The sequence below is a fragment of the Alligator mississippiensis genome, chromosome 12 (genome assembly GCF_030867095.1).
Source record: "Alligator mississippiensis isolate rAllMis1 chromosome 12, rAllMis1, whole genome shotgun sequence".
NCBI classification, from domain to species: Eukaryota; Metazoa; Chordata; order Crocodylia; family Alligatoridae; genus Alligator; species Alligator mississippiensis.
In genome coordinates, this window is record NC_081835.1 from 57,112,346 (window position 1) to 57,130,815 (window position 18,470).

At 45.9% G+C, this 18,470-nt stretch overlaps 1 protein-coding gene across 6 annotated transcripts in view; it reads right to left on the reverse strand.

The window, feature by feature from the left end:
• Nucleotides 1-3,666: 3,666 nt before the first annotated feature.
• SLC25A25 (solute carrier family 25 member 25) overlaps nucleotides 3,667-18,470 on the reverse strand; it is a 42,267-nt gene continuing 27,463 nt past the window's right edge. For 2 of the 6 annotated variants that reach the window (XM_019475874.2, XM_019475873.2), the window contains exons 2-11: nucleotides 12,197-12,323; nucleotides 12,017-12,104; nucleotides 11,320-11,355; nucleotides 10,913-11,024; nucleotides 9,999-10,157; nucleotides 9,090-9,242; nucleotides 8,536-8,643; nucleotides 8,096-8,263; nucleotides 7,589-7,739; nucleotides 3,667-6,217 (exon numbers count right to left, since the gene is read on the reverse strand). In XM_019475874.2, the coding sequence (XP_019331419.1) occupies nucleotides 6,033-6,217; nucleotides 7,589-7,739; nucleotides 8,096-8,263; nucleotides 8,536-8,643; nucleotides 9,090-9,242; nucleotides 9,999-10,157; nucleotides 10,913-11,024; nucleotides 11,320-11,355; nucleotides 12,017-12,104; nucleotides 12,197-12,323 (1,287 nt within the window). In that variant the 3' untranslated portion in view covers nucleotides 3,667-6,032. Of the gene's footprint in view, nucleotides 6,218-7,588; nucleotides 7,740-8,095; nucleotides 8,264-8,535; nucleotides 8,644-9,089; nucleotides 9,243-9,998; nucleotides 10,158-10,912; nucleotides 11,025-11,319; nucleotides 11,356-12,016; nucleotides 12,105-12,196; nucleotides 12,324-14,744; nucleotides 15,472-18,470 lie in introns of those variants that run through there. The other 4 variants (XM_019475871.2, XM_019475872.2, XM_059715579.1 and 1 more) reach the window with 3 other exon arrangements.

The following is an 18,470-nucleotide window of genomic DNA, read 5'->3' on the forward strand; positions in this document are numbered from 1 at the left end:
CAGGCCACCTTTCCTAATGGGAAAGAGAAAGCAGTTTTATTTTCATTTATTTTCACTAATGAGGAAGCATGTATAGGAAGCTGAAGGTAGAGAGGCATTGGGGGACAGATCAATCTGGACTTTCCCTGCTTAAATGCTCTTCCCCTTAGCATCCACTTGGAGAAAGAAGTCTAAATAACTGTATACAGCCCATGGGCCTGGGCCCACCAAACCCCCACCAATGGCTGGGAAGGAAGCCAATGCATATACAACTACTCCATGGGACAGAGGGTGATAAAACAGAAATGGGACTGCAGGTCAAAGGTTAATAATTAGGGTGCCAAGAGAGGACACCAAGTAGAGAATACCAACTAGCACCCACTGCCCCTTGAACAAATATAAGGAACCTGTAGATCCCACCTAGTGAAAGTGCCCAGAGACGTGCACTGATGAGTGAAAGGAAGACAGCCCCAGGGTTGACTGGGTTCCCCCCCAGGGCTTTCATCCTTCCCGGGTAGAGGGACAGCATGGTCAGGCCCAGGAGCAGGTTGACCATAAGATACCGGGACATGGTAAGAGTAGGCAATATGCAGAATATAAGGTGGGGGAGTACAGCCAGCCAGACCACTGAACTAAATACAGCATTTATGTTCTTAGGTATCAGATAATATCAAGACCAGTTTCATAGTAGCTAGGGTCAGGAAGGACCTGAACAGATCATCTAGCCTGACCCCCTGCCACAGGCAGCAATGAATGCTGGGTTCACAAGACCCCAGGCAGGTGATCATCCAACCTCCTCTTGAATTTGCCCAAGGTAGGGGCGAGGACCACTTCCCTGGGAAGATGTTTCCAGATTTTGGCCACCCTAACTGTAAAATACTGGCTTCTGATCTCCAACCTAAACCTATTCTCCATCAGCTTATGACCATTGTTCCTCGTCACCCCAGGTGGTGCTGGGGAGAAAAGGGCTCTTCCCATTTGCTGATGATCCCCCCTGATGAGCTTGTAGGCAGCCGCCAGGTCCCCCCTCAGCCTCCTCTTGCCAAGGCTGAACAAGTTCAGGTCCCTCAGTCTCTCCTCGTAGGGCCTGCCCTGCTGCCCTCTCACCAAGCGGGTGGCCCTCCTCTGACCCCTCTCCAGGCTGGCCACATCCCTTTTGAAGTGCGGCGCCCAGTACTGGACACAGTATTCCAACTGCGGCCTGACCAAAGTCGCATGGAGGGGGAGTATCACCTCTCTGGACCGGCTTGTGATGCACCTTTGGATGCATGACAAGGTATGGCTGGCCTTGCTGGCTGTGGTCTGGCATTGGTGGCTCATGTTCATCTTGGAGTCAATAATGACTCCAAGATCCCTTTCCACCTCTGTGCTTTCAAGAAGGGAACTCCCCAGCCTGTACGTATGTTGTGGATCCCTTCTCCCAAGGTGCAGCACCCTGCATTTGTCTACGTTGAACTCCATCCTATTCTCGCCTGCCTACTTTTGTAGTCTGTCTAAATCTAGTTTCAGCCTCTCTCTCCCTTCAAGTGTGTCCACCTCGCCCCACATCTTAGTGTCATCAGCAAACTTGGACAGCGTGCTTTCCACCCCCTCATCCAAGTTGCTGATGAAGATGTTAAACAGTGCAGGCCAGAGGACCGAGGCCTGGGGTACCCCACTGCTCACATCTCGCCAGGTTGAGTACAACCCATCCACCACTACTCTCTGGGTGCGCCCCAATTTTTTACCTATCTAACTGTGCAGGCATCAATGCCACAGTTGCTTAATCTATTGATGAGGATGGGGTGAGAGAGTGTCAACGGCCTTCTTAAAGTCTAGAAAGACTACATCCATGGCGACACCATCATTCAAGGATTTAGTTACTTGGTCATAAAAGGCTATCTAGCCAGCAGAGAGCACTTTTTACCATTTTATGAAATAGTAGGTCAATAAATATTTGAAGTAATAGATAATCCAAAGGCATAGAACATCATTTCTATATTCCTTGAAATAGCCTGAATAATATTAGTGAGATGCAGGCAAAATTGCAGCTAAATGCTGCTGCACACAAGTTCGGCCACCAAGAATAGTTCAGTTCCAAGGGAGACTTTATTTAAAACAAACTCACAACTGGAGACTCTAACATTAAAAGCAGAACGGCCTGGATAAAAGCATCTTCATGAGAAGCCCAGGAGGTCAGACAGCAATTTCCCAGAAGAGAAGTTTCCCAGAACACTCATCACTTTGCTACGGAAGTGTCTTGCGTCACTTCACCACAGACTTGTGATAGAGGGAAATACTATTGGCCTCTTTCACAAATAGTAAAACCAAGATGCCGACAGAAGTTTTACTGCAGGTCAGGAGTAGAACAAAGCTTTAGCCCTAGTCCAGGGATGTCACCCACTAGGCCAGTGATTCTCAACAAGGGTGTTGCAGCACCCTGGGCTGCTCTGAGCTCTTTTCAGGGGTGCTGTAGGGTACCAAGCAATGTTAGTTAGCACTGTTAGGTGTGCAAACATAATTCACAAGATAAACCCAGGGATTTCAAATAGGAATCCATAGTGTTAAAAGCATTCTGCCTTGTTGGGATCCGAGTTCTTCACAACAGAATTGCTCTATTATTTTTCTGTAGTCAAAAATCAAGTGAAAATTAGGAACTGACATTTTCCAAGGGATGCTTCAAGTCTAAAAAGTTTGATAACCACTGCTTTAAGGTTGCCCTCTCCCCCTTTTTCAATATAAAGCAGAGCATGAAGGGATGTCAGGAAACAGATTTAGATAACAAATTACTCACACATTCTAGGAGGTAAGTAATGGGACACTGTAACTTCAATAAGGGGAAAGAATAATAGGTGCCACTACAAATGTCCTATAGTGAAAATGGAAAAGGTTTTTAAGCATTTGCATGTCCCTTGTGGTCTGAGAGATGTACAGAATCATCCCCACAAATTAAAACCATACCCATGAAGCCCATCTAGCATAGCCTGGTGCTATACCCTGAAAGTCAGGCTATGGTGAGGAACCAGGAGATGTTAAATCCTCTTGACCGATGATGCCCTGCCAACAGGCTTAGAGGATTCCATCCAAGAAATGCTAACTCAAGTGCCCCAGCTAACTGCAGGTCACAGCTTCTTTACAGGAGGCAATTTGAGGCAGCTAGAACCCAACCCATGAATTGTAACTGCAAGTCACTAGTGAAAACAGCACACCTGGGAGGACTCGCGTAATGAGGCCCATGTGGTTCATATTGTTTGGCTGGTGCAAGAAGTGCTTGCTTGTATACTTGCTTCTGTTCTTTCCAGGGTAGCTGCATTAGAATACTTCAGTTTCAAAAAGCCTGTACAAGAGGCAGCTATCAGTAAAAATCCCTTAAAAATGCAAAATGTTGAAATTAGGAGCATGCAATTAGCTTTAATGAAAGGAATTTCAGATCTTCTAAAAATTAAAAAATTCTCAACAAAAGAAAAACAGATAAGGACCAGAATTCTCCAATGCTTCTTGCAAGAGAGGGGCTGACAACAGGACTTCCATTGCCAAAGTTTACCATTTAATCTTTGACAGATTCAAGCTTTTCCTTGAGTTCAAATTCAGATGGATTTCTGCTCTTTGGGAGTTTTACAGGCAGAGCTCCCAATTATCCTCACTGAAAAGGGTTTTAAGACCAGTGGCCTCATGTCCTCACACAGAACCAAAACACACACAGTGGTATCTCTTTGAAAGACCTTTATTAGCAGACTGTGTCCTACATAGAGAATCTCATTAGTAGATTTCCATTTGAACAATTTCTGGTTACAGCTACAAAGACGGTTGTCATTTTGCATTGATTTTTGCATTCTGAATATTCCCATTAAGTCACACTGGTAGAAGGGGTCACTGCTGATTTTTACAGCTGGTCTCAAAGGAGATGTAAAATAAAAGAAATCATATCGCTAATCCAGATACAAAATTAGATTTTTCAAGTGTTTATTACTGACAGCACTGGATTATTTAGGCAGAGTACCTAAGAACATAAGGCCTTCCACACTGCCAAAGCCCATCAAGTAGACAGCAGTTGCTGGGAGTGCTAAGAAAGCCCTTCCCTTCTTTTCACACAAACTTCTCCAGTGCATGCTTGTATGCAAGGAGCACTGGGTCTCTGCAGTGCATCAGCCAGCCCAGTTTCACAGAGCTGTAGCAGTGTGGGTCCAAGTGTAAAGTTCCTTCCATGTTTTTGGGAATTGGCAACTTCTCTTTTTAAATCCCTGAGATTTTTTCCTTCCCGATACAATTCTCACCACCCCCCTCTCCTTTAGCCAACGTAACATACACAGACCTTCTATTCCTAAACTCAAACCATTCGCGTAAAGTCCTTCCAGCCACATACAAATGAGGCAATTCCAAAATAAGGTGAGCCTCAAAAGTATATTCCTCCCAATCGACTGTTTTGTAGCTCAGTCCCACTCCATCCTACGGCTTCTTGCTACAGGAATTTCTCTGGACTGACTGAGGTCTGCCATCCACAGCCACAGATGTAAGAAAGGCAGCTAAAGCCTTGAAGGGAGAGAGCACTATTGACATCTCAGTGTCTTCCCTTGCAGCTCCACTGCATGATGCCAAAAGAACATAAATAAAGAACCTTTTCTTAAAAAATAGGAGAAATACAAGCACATGGTAACAATATTTAAACAAGTCTATAAAAATAGTTTGACATAACTCTGTTCAAATAAATACAAAATAAATATGCTTTAAGCAGTGAAACAGTGGAATGTGATGCTGGTCCATTTTGCCTCAAATGAAAAAGTTGGCTGAGGATCTTTCAGGCCCCAGGAGCCTAATCCTAAAGTTGCGCATAATATACAGTCAGAGAAATTTTAAAGCCATCTCTTTCCCTTCCCCCTATGAAAAGCACTCTCTTGAAGAAAAGCAAGCAGTCATCTTCAACCCTGTGATGAAGATTACTTTCCTCTCAATATCGGCTAATGCTTCTCCCCAACACCCCTGCCCACAGCAAACCTTCTAGTCCAGAGGCTCCAGCCCTCAAGTGTAAAACTCCATCCTACAAAGAGATCTAAAGAGAGAGATAGATAGCAGCTTTGGCCCACAGTTTGGGGGAAGACTGTATCCAGCTTCAGCAACAAGCTGAAAAGTGTCAGGGCTCCATGCAATGCTGAACAGGCGGCATGGAGGCTCCTCTCACTGTGCTGGGGGCACACCGGTACACATGGACATGAGCAGTAGAATACTGTCAGTTATTCAGTAAAGCCATGCATCAAGGTGCCAGTCCATTTAGGCCTCTCCGACTTTCCCCCTTTCCAAATCCTGCTGGGTACAAGACAAGCCAATCTGGCATGCAAACAATGCAGGCATGCAGGCTCTAGTCTGCTGCTTCTGTTAGTAAGTGCATTTTGTTAGCGGTTTATGAGACATACTCAATAAGACCTATAAAAATAAATAAACCTAGTTCTTCACTAGGCTGGCGTAAGTAGCCTTCAGCCAGATCAAAGCCACCACTGCCCACCAGTTCCCTAAACCAATATAGTTTGAAGTTATGTTTCATGTCATCAAGTCTTGGAAGCAGAACATGGATGCCTCCTACCCCAAGGAAGATGTGTAAACATAATAAATAAGCCCGGTGAGGCAGCAACTCCTACACAAAGTCTTTACAAATTTAAACAATGGGTAGGAGGTTAACAACTGAACAGAAACAGAAGCCCTTTCAGAGATTTGGAAGTTGCTACATTCTCCAGGCTAGCAGCTCTGTTTCTATGTGTAAGATGCTGAAAGCAGACCTGTTCCCAAATCCCTGCGCCACCATCCTCCTAGGAACCAGTCTCAATGCAGGTTGAGACGCACCTGGGAGTCGATTCCCCCAGTTTCCCAATTGGTCCCTTGGGCATCTGAAGAACCACCTGATGGGTTTATGCAGCGCCCTAAGTAGCAAGATGACAAAGGACACCAGATTCTTGCCACCACTGACATGCACGATCTGGGATTTCACAGCTTTGCTTAGTCAGCTTAGTGTTGACACATTCACAGAATGAGATGGCTATACACCTTGGGATCATATCCCAAGATTTCCAATTTTAAAGTCCTTGTCACCGAGACTGCACCCCCAAGGTCATCTTCAGGTTTTCATAAACCACGTAGCTGATGCTTACGGCTGGAATCACCTTCATGAAGTTTGGAGCCAGACCACGGTACAGGCCAAAAGCACCCTCTGTCTTCAGAATGTGTGAGAACAGTCCCCTCATTGTCACGTGTGGCGCTCCCTCAACTGAAGCTGCAACAGAAGAAGCCACCCAAAGTATGAGACAGCAAGTTGTGATGGGCATTTTCTTAAAACCTCTATCAAAAGGCAGGTGTTCAGTAGGGCTGTGCGAAGCTTCAGTCCCCAATTCAATTCAGTGGAGATTCAGCCCAATTCAGTGGCCAAATCTCCAAATCGAATCAGGAGCTCCTTTATCTCTCCGAATCAAAGTGGAACCTTCCAAATTGATTAGGAGAGATTTGGAAAGATTCAGAGATTCAGATATAGACGCAGCTTTAAACGTCTTTTCTACGTACCTCTAGGTAGCAGGGTCTCATGATCACTGTGATGCTGGGGTGCATGGAGCGTCCCACAGGAGCGCGGGGGGCCCTGGGCACTCCCTGTGAGACGCTCCATGCCGGGGAGGTGCACAGGGGGCCCCAGTGTGCTCCCTAGCAGATCCAGAAGTGAAGCAGAAGTACTTCCAGTCCACTTCTGGGTTCACCACCAACCACATGGAGGGCCCCCCCTGCACTCCTGTGGGATGCTCCATGCACCTTAGCATCACAGCATTCATGAGCTGCACTGGTACCTCAAGGTACGTAGAAAAACATTTAAAGCTGTGTCTGTGTCCAAATCGCTGATCCTCTGAATCAGCATCGAATCTTCAGATTCGGATTCGGCCAAATCGAATCAGGGACAGTGATCCAAATCAACAAAATTGAATCACTGTTCCCGATTTGGGCCGAATCAAATAGGGTCCGCTTCGCACACCCCTACTGCTCAGTTTACTTATAGCCAGGGACCCTGATTTTCTCTGATTTAAAAAAAAAAAAATCTCCACTTTCCTGTTTAAAAAAAGTAACTCAAAAATCACATTTTTCTGTAATTAAACTGAAACACCACTAAACTGTGGGAAAAAGTGGACTTTGGATTAGTTTGGGGTTTTTTTTGTTTTTGTTTTTTTTTAACCAAAAAGTGGTTTGTTTTTTAAATCAGAGAAAACCAGGATCCCTGCATAGCATACAGCATTTGCATTCATACAAGCTGGAAATTCCTGTGTTCTGCTGATAGTACTAACGGTGCATAACCTCCGATTAGGCAGCAAAATACAGCCCTGCCACATGTGCTTGCCATCTCTCAGATTGCTCATAGACTGACCAAAGCCAATACATTGAAAAGTCAGTGAAACAAACTAAAAGTCACTTTGTCATGGGGCAACAGATAGCACAAAGCCTATGCTCCCCTTCATCCTTGGCAAACAGGTAGCCTAGAATCTCACAGGTAAGAATTCTGCATGGCTGCAGGTTCCACCAGAGCACCTGAGATTCACACAGCAGCATGAATTCATACTGCATAACCCCCATGCTGCAGCATCCCCAGCATTTCCAAAATGGCTTTTACCTTGAGCCTGCATGCGTGTCCTCACAAGAGCCAGAGGATAACTGGCCAGCTGTCCACAGGTGCTAGACATGGTGCCACAGGCCAACAGAACAAAGACCCCTGGGTCAGCACTGTTCACAGCATAGCGTTGCAACCAAGCATTCTTCAGCGTCTAAAAGAAACAAGCCAGAGATTAGCAAACAAAGACAGGCCACCGGGCAGGAAGAGTGGGCCAGGTGATGAAGGATCCTGGGCTAAGATTCAGAATGATCTATGCAATGTCAGCCAGAAAAGACTGGAAGGACATGATCCTAGCTTCTCAGATTTTCTTGATCTGCTGCCACTAAAATGCCTGGGAGAGACTGTGCTTAACAGCTTTGGTGCTGATATCCTCATCAAAAAGCAAGGATGCAAGATTGACACTGGTGCTAGACTGGGGGTTTTCAGGCTATGCGAAGAACTTAACATGAATGATCCCATGAATACTGGCATTTTTCCCCTCCCCCAGAAACTATTTAAGCCCCATACCTCATAGACTGCCAAATCGATACCAGCATATGGAATGATTCCTAGCATGTTGGGGATGTAGCCTTTGTAGAAAGCAGCCATTCCTTCCTTCGAGAGGATGTTCTTGGCACAGTCCAGCATGCCTGAATACTGCCCTGTTTTGCGCAGGGCCATTCGTGTCTTCAGAACCTAGAAGCCCAAGAGAACATGAAAACCTTTAGCATAAGGAAGAAAACAGCCAATACCTTTATTATGAGTAAGGCTATATGGCAGAAGGACAAATGCCTCCAATCCATCACTACAGTCCCATTATTTGGCAAGGTCTTTCTGGAGCCCATTCAGAAAGGTGCTTGTAATGTCCAACACAGTAAACCGCAAAGCAAGCATGATGCTTGTTTCCACATTTTAATCTCTCCACACAATCACTTTGCAAACCACAGGTTGTTGGCCAGCCACCTCACCTCCATCGGGTAGATGCTGCTCTGTGCAATTGCCCCAGCCAGAGACCCAGCCAGTAGTCGCTCGTGAATTCTCAGTATTTCCTGGTCACTGCCAATGAACCGCTTGATCTGTAGAAACAAAGACAGAAAAGTGACTTTAGCTGGCAGCTTCCCATAGTGGTGTCAAATTGACCCACAGGGCTACATTCCTCCTCCTCCTCCCCCCCCCCCCCCCTTTAGCTTGGCCTAGAAAATACCTCCCCTTTTTCATGCCTCATTTCCCCATTCAGCTTCTGTCAGACCTGAACATTCCCTTCACCTTCAACCATAGACTAATATCACTTTACTGTGACTTCATGCCATCCAGTTTTTCCAACTCTGCCTTGGGATAGAAGACTTCTTCCCCACCAGTGGAGAATAAGAGTTTGCCAAGCACAAGCACAGCACTCACGGTAGCACCATACATGCATCCCAGCTGACAGATTGCTGTCTATTCCATGTACAGCCAATCCAAAACGAAAAAAAGGCTCCTCTGACATCTCTGTATCCAGACTCCTGCATGCTTTTTCTCTCACCTGTTCATAGGCCATGAATTTGATAGCAGACTCTGGTGCAATCTTCAATACATTGATGCCATTCCCACGCCATAATGACCTGGGCCCACCCTCTCGGATCATCTGGGTAAAGCCACCAACGATGCACATGTTGTTGCTGCGGGAAGCATGGACCTGGAAGAGAGAAAGCTTGGATCAGTTTCAGTCCTGCTTACGACAGCTCTACATGCGTGCGTAATCCCAGGACAAAGGGCATTTCTTATATGGCCCGAGATTTACTAAGGCTTTAATCCTGCCTACATATTTACTAAAGGTAAGCAAAGTTAATTGATGTCAGGCTTTAAAAGAAGCTAATTAATCCACCTGAGCCTCCCCCCCCCCCCCCCCCCATCCCCCAAAAGAAACAGGAAAAGCAAGAGAAACATCACTCGTGCACCCATCACAGACCCTGGCACCAGGAAGGGAGAAGAGGGCTCTCAGGGAGTCAATGCTGAGCCTTGCTAAGCAAAGTCCAAAATCCTTCTTTCACAACTCTGTTAACACTGATTGCACTTATCACTAAGAACCTAGAATCAGTGGTCCTGCCAACTGGGAGCCTCGGGAGACTGACTGTTAACCCAGTTTCATAGAAGTCAGAGTTTCCCAATGCTGTCAAGCACAAGGTTCAGCAGCTGTTGACCTTCATCTGCTCAGCTCCAAAGGGCACTTGATTAATTAGTCAAGAGTGGCTTTTCTATGGCTAGATATTTGGTACAAACCAAAAGGCTTCTATGTTCCAATAAGGAAGTACTGAAACTGAGCCCCACCAGAATGAGTCACTGTTTGGAGGAACATGAAAGGGCTCTTAGGTTCCATTTCACTGGGCCAGGGCCCTACAGAATCAGCCCATACACTCTGTCAGACTCAAGCTGCCCTCTGTTTTTGTCCTACCTGCATGAGCACTTTCAGCCGGTCCAGGGGAGCTGTACAGGTTCTGGACACAGCACCCGCACCTCCACCTGCAACCAGATGTCTCCACCACATCCCCGTCTGCCTCTCTTCCACTGTGAACTCATCTGGGACTGTCAGATTCTCCCCCACATCAAAGATCTGCAAGGGAACAAACACAGTGTTGAGAATGCCCAATGAATCTACTATTTCAGAAGGCTACCATATTCAGTATCAATACCATTCCAGCAAAGTCAATGTAAGCTTGCTATCTGAATCCCCTGCTCGCCCACAAATGTTAAAGTGTTATGACTGGTCAGTGAAAAACAAGAACTGCCATTGCTAGAAGACACCCAAAACACCCAAGGAAACCTTTCACATACGCCCTATTCAGCTAGCTGGAGGCTTGCCAATGCCCTCGGCTGTACCAATGCAAAGTGCATCGCTTTAATGATCAAACTTACTAGCCGAGGGCAGTCAGGTGCTGAAAGAGATCTGGTCCTCTCTAGAGCTTACAGCCAGCTTGATCTTGTTACATATTTATATAAAGTACTGAATAAATATATCAAGAAAGAAATGGTGCCTGTCATATCAGTTTCTAGTCTTGGCAAGTTCTGAACTAGCAGAAGCTGGCCACTAGTATTAGCTCCCAGAGCTGTGATCCAAGTAAACCTGTTCACCCACTCTCCCCTCTCTCGGAATGTACAGTTGGCAGCTGCGCAAGCGACTTCAGGAACCATGCCAGCGATATATATAAAAGATAACCAGCCAGGTTTTGGGGCTAGAAGGCAGCTATTGAACCAAAAAAAATAAAAGACGAAGAGTGCTGATAGAAGCTGTGGAGGAGTGGGACCCTTACTGAGAAGCTGGGGAAGGGATCAGGTCTGCTGTGCTAAAGGAACTGTTATGGCTCTTACTGTGGAGTGCTTCCAGTACAGGATGATCTCAGGAATATTCTCTACTGGGTGCAACAGGTGATAGTCTCGCCACTCATTCCAATCAATTGTCATAGTCCCATTTTTATCCATGCTGCAAATATTAATGACAAACAAAACAGAAGATGAGCATCAGGCACCACAGGTAATATTATTCATCCCCTCCCAGCTCAGAACAATTACTAGAAATAGCTCCAAGGTTTGGAGTATAAGGCACAGCTAAGGGAATCTTTCAAGCCACACCATGCAGCGGGTAGGGAAACTATCTTCCTTCTTCTCTCCCCACAAGCCACAAAGGATTTAAGCCCCCTCATATGAAGATATGAACAAACTCAGCTCTATAGGGAAGGTAAGTAATCAGCAGAGACTGAAGTTCCACAGATACTTACTAGGTGACAGGACCCCAGAAATGGCCCATCCTTATTCTGACAGACAGAGGAAAGGATGCAAAGGAAAGAAATAGGAAAAACAGTGCAGATAAGTGGTTAATGCCACATGCATACAGTGTTAAGCATTTCAGTACAGTAAACAGTCCTTCTGGACAGCAGCAAGTTGTGGACAACAGGGCAGTAAGGGATGCTGACAGGCTCACATGCATGCTCCTTCCCACGAAGAGCTAGCAAGGCAGTCGGACTCTGGCTTTCAGGCTCAGTGATTCTGATGCAAGGAACTACTGTCCAGTAGTTTAGAATACTATTATGCACAGATGAAATTCACATCTTCTCAATGCATCAGGTGGTCACCAAGCTAGAGATGGAATTCCATCTTCACAGCCCAGCAGTCTGATCCAGTATCAGATCACTGCTCTACTGCATTCTACCAGACTAGTGAATTGGCCCTGCAGTTTCAGATAAGAATGCATACAAGGAAGCGGGTGGCTGCTCTTATCCCTTCACAATGCAATATGGCATCATAATGTTCAATACACAGAAATGTCAAAGAGCAGCAAGAGATTGTAAGTAGGAGGGGAAGCTGCAGTTGGTAAGGAGTGTGCGTAAGGAAAAAAGTGGAGATAAGGCTACTCTTTACACCACCCTCTTAGAGTCTACGTGCCAACTGAAACGTTCATGCCAGCTAAATACCCACCTCTTGAGGATTTTCTCAGCCTGCTGTTCAGAGATCTTGACTCCCAGGTCACGAAGGGACTGCATGATTTCTTGGGCATCAATACGGCCTGCAAGGAAGAAGGCAGTGAACTCAGGACACATTTTGCAAATTTGGCCTGCAGTAGCCAGTGATCTGTGTCTATTACACAATGAGTCTCACCATCATTCTTCTTATCCAAGCTCTTGAAGACCAGCCTCAGTTTTTTCTCATGATCTTGGAGATAGTGAACAAACTCCTCGAAGTCCAGCTGCCCATCCAGGTCCTTGTCTCCAGCTTTTACAATTTTCTGTTTGGAAGATATAAAAATAAACAAAATCTCAGTTCCTTTGCCCATTCAGATGTATTTACACTTTCTTCCATATCATTAAGCATAACAGTCAAAGCCAAGTTTCATACCAAGTTATTGAGTGAAACCACCACTGGGAAATAACCAGTAACCAAACAGCAAAAGCCTTTGGTCAAACTGAAGTCCAGCTCCAGTGGACAATGCCAAAGGTAATGCTGGCACTACAGCTGCCTTTAGGTAATACATACCTGCAGGATGGCTAAACTACATAGACTGGAACTATGTAAGCTCCCTAGAGATGTAAATTAAGCAGGACACTACTTTTGTAGGACAGAGAGCTTAAAACAAGGGGAGAAAGACAGGAAACCTGAAATTAACTCCCTCTAGCATGTGGCAGTACCACACCTGATCTGTATTCAGGCACACAGCTACTTGTTAACACATAAGCAAGCACTGGCTTGCAATCATCTGACTCAGTCAGCTCCTATTCTGTTCCATGCTTATTAATTGCCTTACACAGAATAGATGAAATTCTTCTATAGAAACCAGTGACCTATACTCAGCAACAAGTGATTCAATCTAGTCACATTACCTCTTTCATCTGCTTTTCAAATCACTGTGCAAATAGTGTGTGGCTTTTGTGACTGCTCTGTTTTGGACCCCCAGGCCTCTGCCCTTATCCATATCTAAAACTCAAACTAATATGTTTGCTTCAGAATGGCATTATTTCAAAGGCAATATGTAAAGCCAACTTCACTTCAATTTTTTCTGCCTGTGGTCAATTTTGGCCCCAATGCACCTCAGAAACATTCTTATCAGGCTTGTGAGCTTTAAAAAGGAAGGTGCTGTCCCCAACTGCAGTGACCTTTGAGATGCCCAAAATGTCTCTGGTCTGCAGACCATCATATGACTGTTGTAGAGGACACAGATAGGGCCCCATTTTCAATCTGTAGGCTATAGATAGACCAACACCTCTGGCATGTCAGCAGATCAGTGTCAAATAGCTGATTCAGGGCTTCCCTCTAGCCAATAACTCCCTGAGCAATTCATGGCCATAAATCACAGCCATTGTAAAATGCTTAAGTTCCCTTCCTCCCACGATATCTCCATAAAGAGTGTGTCAAAGGGAGTCCAATGCAGAGGGAAAGGGGGGATTACAACAGCCTTAATAATTTGACACCATCTATCAGATGCAGGCCTGGCCAATTAACTATCCCAAAATTCATTAGGTTAGTAGTAATACGAACTGCTTCTAGAGTTACAGGTCTAAGCTCATATCAAAGGCCTGGATTCTTTCCAGTTTATGCAACGATGCATATATCACCTTCCATTGTCTTCAACAGGGGCACAGATGAACATATACATCTATCTGGTTTCTTGCCTTCAAAATCAAATAGGAACCATTGCAGACATTTCACAGTGTGGTCTACAGGCAGGTCCAGCTTGACATCTATGCTTGCTCACTGGCATGCATTTTTTCATGACTTGTATAGGGTACCCAGGCAGGATACCCAATTCCCCATACCCAAGTCTGCCATGCACACATCTTTCTTACATGCAGCCATTTGTCAGGCTTGCCGATTAAAAAAAATCAGATGCCAGTGTCCTTGACAGCATGGCCATTAGCCATGTAATTTAGTGTCAGCAACTGCACGTTGAACGTGAGGGGATGGAGTGCAAAGAAGAAAAAAAAAAAGAGGGGGACAACATTACATTTCTAATATATTTCTTCTCTCAGCCTGTACTTCACACGGCAGTGCAATGGCCTAGTCTACAGTACAACCATTTCAGTGCACGGTTTACAGATGGTTGCTAAAACAGCGCGGAGTTTGTCACCATCTTCATTTGCTGACAGTGTGCCTCTGGTTCAGCAACCCTCATCTCTCAGGACGGGTTCAGTCTGAGAGCTGCTTGCATGGCACAAGAAGAGATAGAGGGAAAGTAGCATGAAAAGGAAGGAAAGCAGGGAAGATTTTCTAAGAGCAGGGAAGACAAACTTAAGACCAACTCTCAAAAGTGCACCACAATACTGTGCAGTTAATCAGCCGGTTTCTGACTTCCTAGTTCAGCAGGATGATATGTACAGGAAGTTAAAGCTCCGGGGGAAGGGCATTTAGCTCATGCTCCTCGTGTTCGCATACCCCAGTTAAAGAGGAAGAAAGACAAATGTCCCATGCCGGTATCAACAGCATATAGCAAGGGACAGGAGAAGAGAACAAAGCATAGGCCTTCTGGCTTCAGTTATTTATTAGTAGCAAGGGCCAATGTGGATTTGCTCCCATTAGTCAGTCAGTTCAATTCATTGCTTTCCACCTCTCAGTTCAATTCATTTCAATGCATCAGTCAGTCATATATTGCTTTCCACCCCTCTCCTCCCAACACCCTCACCATCCTTGCCACCACACTCCCTTCAAGCCATACCTGTTTCCACTGGCGGTAGGTAGAGAATTCCTGGGAAGGGATGAAGAGGCTGAGTCGGAAAATAGATTTGAGCTGAGCAGGCAGCCCCTTCGATTCAAAGTATTCAAACTCTGTCTTGGACTCCCCAAACACTGGCACATACAAACACAGGCAGAGCATATTTCTGAGTCAGCGACTCAGGTGCCCCCCTATGCAGCCACGCGGGGAAGGAAGCAAATGGAATGATGCGGAGCTAGTTTCAGAGCGAAGTGCAGAGGAAATGCCGGTAAGTCTCATGACACATGCCTATGAGCTGTCTGTGCTCTCCTGCCATTGGCCACACAGGCCCTGCCCTTCTACTTAAAAGGGAAGGGCTCATTGTGCAGTCCCCTCCCCGCCTGCCAACTAGACACTGGATCCTTGACAAGAACACGAGCTGCCGATTGCTTAACACAAGGCTTTTGGAAAGCCCAGGCAGTTTCACGTCATGCTCACTGCAGAGTTAACTCTTCCCAAGCTTCTCACTTAATCCCAGATCAATCCTCACCCAAAATTTGTCTTTGACCCCAGACAAGACAATCCCATGCAGAACTGGGGCTGGCAGAGCCACCAAAGGACTTTTTCCTAAGAGGGAAGACAGGAGCAAAAGCAGGAGAACCTAGGAGACCTTTCATCATCCCCATAACAATGTTTGGTTGCCATTTCTGGCCTCAAATTCAATGAGTCTCTTCGGAACAGAAGCCATACCTTTACAGGTGCTTCTACCGAGCACAACACAATAGCACCTGATCCTCAGTATCTGTTATCTTTATCCCTTACAGTTTTCTTTTTATAAAACGTATAGAAAGCAGTGCATTCCATGTATCCACTGCTTCCAACACCCCTCTCAATAGTCTGCTCTGCTGAGAACCCAGAAGGGTCCATGTGTGGAGGAAGCTGCCGTGTAGATCATTAGAATCACTTACAAATATTCAGAGTAACCGTGAAGGAGTTTGGGTGATGCCAGCTCTGTTTGGAGGCATGTTAATACACAGTAGCAACGAGATGTTTGGAAAGACTGTCAGCTACTGCAACAGACTTCTAAGATGCCATTAAATCAAAAACCAGATTTGAGATTAAAGTTGACTGCACATGCTTCAAATCCATTCTTCATCTCAGTGTTGGGAAATTCAGTACAGCAGAGATGACAACTCATATTCTCATAGCAAGCAGTTTAATTATAGTTGAGAGGAGAGGAAAAGTATTGTGTGTGCAATTAATGACACTGTGAAAAGGACAGGACAGCACCTGCCTGCATGTCCATCCCATTTCCCTTATCCAATTTATTAAACTAACTGGTAAGCAAGCACCTGTGCAAGGAGGGCTTGTCAGACTAGGGAAGGGTGTGGCTTGAGAGGTCTGGCATCCTTTACAACACTGATACCATGACTGCAGGCTGATGTTGATAACCGGGCCCTGAGTACTGTCTGGTAGGGCTGTGCAAAGTTTCAGTCCTTAATTTGATTTGGCGGAGATTCGGACCAATTTGGTGGCCAAATCTCCAAATCCAAATCAAATCAGGAGACGCTTTAATCTCTCTGAATCAAAATCGGAATCCTCCAAATTGATTCGGTGATTCAGACAGACACAGCTTTAAATGTTTTTTCTACATACCTCTAGGTAGCAGGCAGCTCGTGAATGCTGCAATGCCGCACATGGAGCATCCCACAGAAGCATGGGGGGCTCCCCAGCTCGCTTGGCAGCACTTCTGGGTCCACTGGGGAGTGTGCTGGGGCCCCACGTGTGCCTCCCTCCCCCCCATACTTCCAGTCGACTTCCAGGTTCACTGCTGAGCATGCAGGGGACCCCCCCCCCGCACTCCTGTGGGATGCTCCACAGGAGTTGGAGTACTGCCTGCAGTTCTGGGCGCCACACTTCAAGAGGGATGTGGATAACCTGGAGAGAGTCCAGAGAAGGGCCACTCGTATGGTTAAGGGCTTGCAGGCCAGGCCCACGAGGAGAGACTAGAGAACCTGGACCTTTTCAGCCTCCACAAGAGAAGGTTGAGAGGCGACCTTGTGGCTGCCTATAAGTTCATCAAGGGGGCACAGAAGGGAATTGGTGAGGTTTTATTCACCAAGGCGCCCCCGGGGGTTACAAGAAATAATGGCCACAAGCTAGCAGAGAGCAGATTTAGACTGGACATTAGGAAGAACTTCTTCACAGTTCGAGTGGCCAAGGTCTGGAACGGGCTCCCAAGAGAGGTGGTGCTCTCCCCTACCCTGGGGGTCTTCAAGAGGAGGTTGGATATGCATCTGGCTGGGGTCATCTAGACCCAGCATTCTTTCCTGCCTATGCAGGGGGTCGGACTTGATGATCTACTGAGGTTCCTTCCGACCCTAACATCTATGAATCCACCCCAGCATCGCAGCATTCACAAGCCACACCTGGTACCTCGAGGTATGTAGAAAAAACATTTAAAGCTGTGTCTATGTCCAAATCGCTGATTCTCCGAATCAGCATCAAATCTTCAGACTTGACCAAATCTAATCGGTGACAGCGATCCAAATCAACTAATCGAATCACTGTCCCCAATTCGGGCCAAACCCAAATCCGAATCGAATAGGGCCCATGTCACACACCCCTGCTGTCTGGTACTGAAGTACAAAGAGAAAAGTAGTAGTGCATACCAGATCTGTTACTGCTTCACATTATCCTCCAGATTATCAGTGTGGAATTTAAATTGTAAATTAAAGACCCAAGGGGATCACTGGTCTCTGTTCCCAAGACAGGCCACAGAAAGGCTATCAAGTGAAACGGATACATGAATCATTCACTTCCAGCTTCCCAAAGCACTACTATTTTGCGTGCAGTGGAAGACTCTTTGCTAAGCTGGTTTAAACCACTTCAATAGATATTTTACATCGCCACTGGGGACCAAGCAACATTTTCTGAATTGTTTTGCTCTATCCATTCTGGCACAAGGTTTGCTTGGACAGCAACAATTTAACATGGGTCAGTAAACGAATTATTTTCTACCATTCAGGAATACAAGAGGTCTTAAAATTATTCCAGATTATTGCGGTTCTTTGGGGTGAAATTCTGAAGTGTTGTTACAAGCTGATCACAGAACAGTAGTTGAGTTGCGCACACTGCAATATTTAATCTGAGGCTTTAATTTTAGGATTTTACAAAAGCAAGTCACATTCCATTAAGCAAAACTTGGTCCCCTCTCCATCTCCAGTTCCAAGTATGTGGCTACACTACTGCTTTCCTAACCGCGCTCTCTGCCATCTCACCCATCGTGCCCCTTTATTTCACTGTTACCTAACTGGGCTTAACCTTCTCCTCTCTGACGTCCATCTCAATAAAGAACAGGATACTCTCATTGAATCCTGATCCTCTTAGAGATCAGCTGCAGCAGCTTGGGCTACTTCCAAGCCAACAGTGTACCCCACCTTCCCCACGAGACCAAGCCTCACTAAAACCAATGTTGGAAAACATTCTGCATAAACGGAAGGCAAATCTCTCTTACAGACCAACTGAAACAAGTGGTTTTCCCCCAGCAGGTGTAGGAGCAGACATGACACAAGACATACCCCACTACCCCGTCCATGACAGCCTCCCTCCTCCCAACTTCCACAGGTTCCCAGACGCCATTTTTTTGCTATAACTGCTTGACAGCACAGTTGCTATGACAGCAGGATGCAGATTTTTTCTCGTGAACTCCACCTACACACGGCACCTTGAGACAATGGGAATACTGAG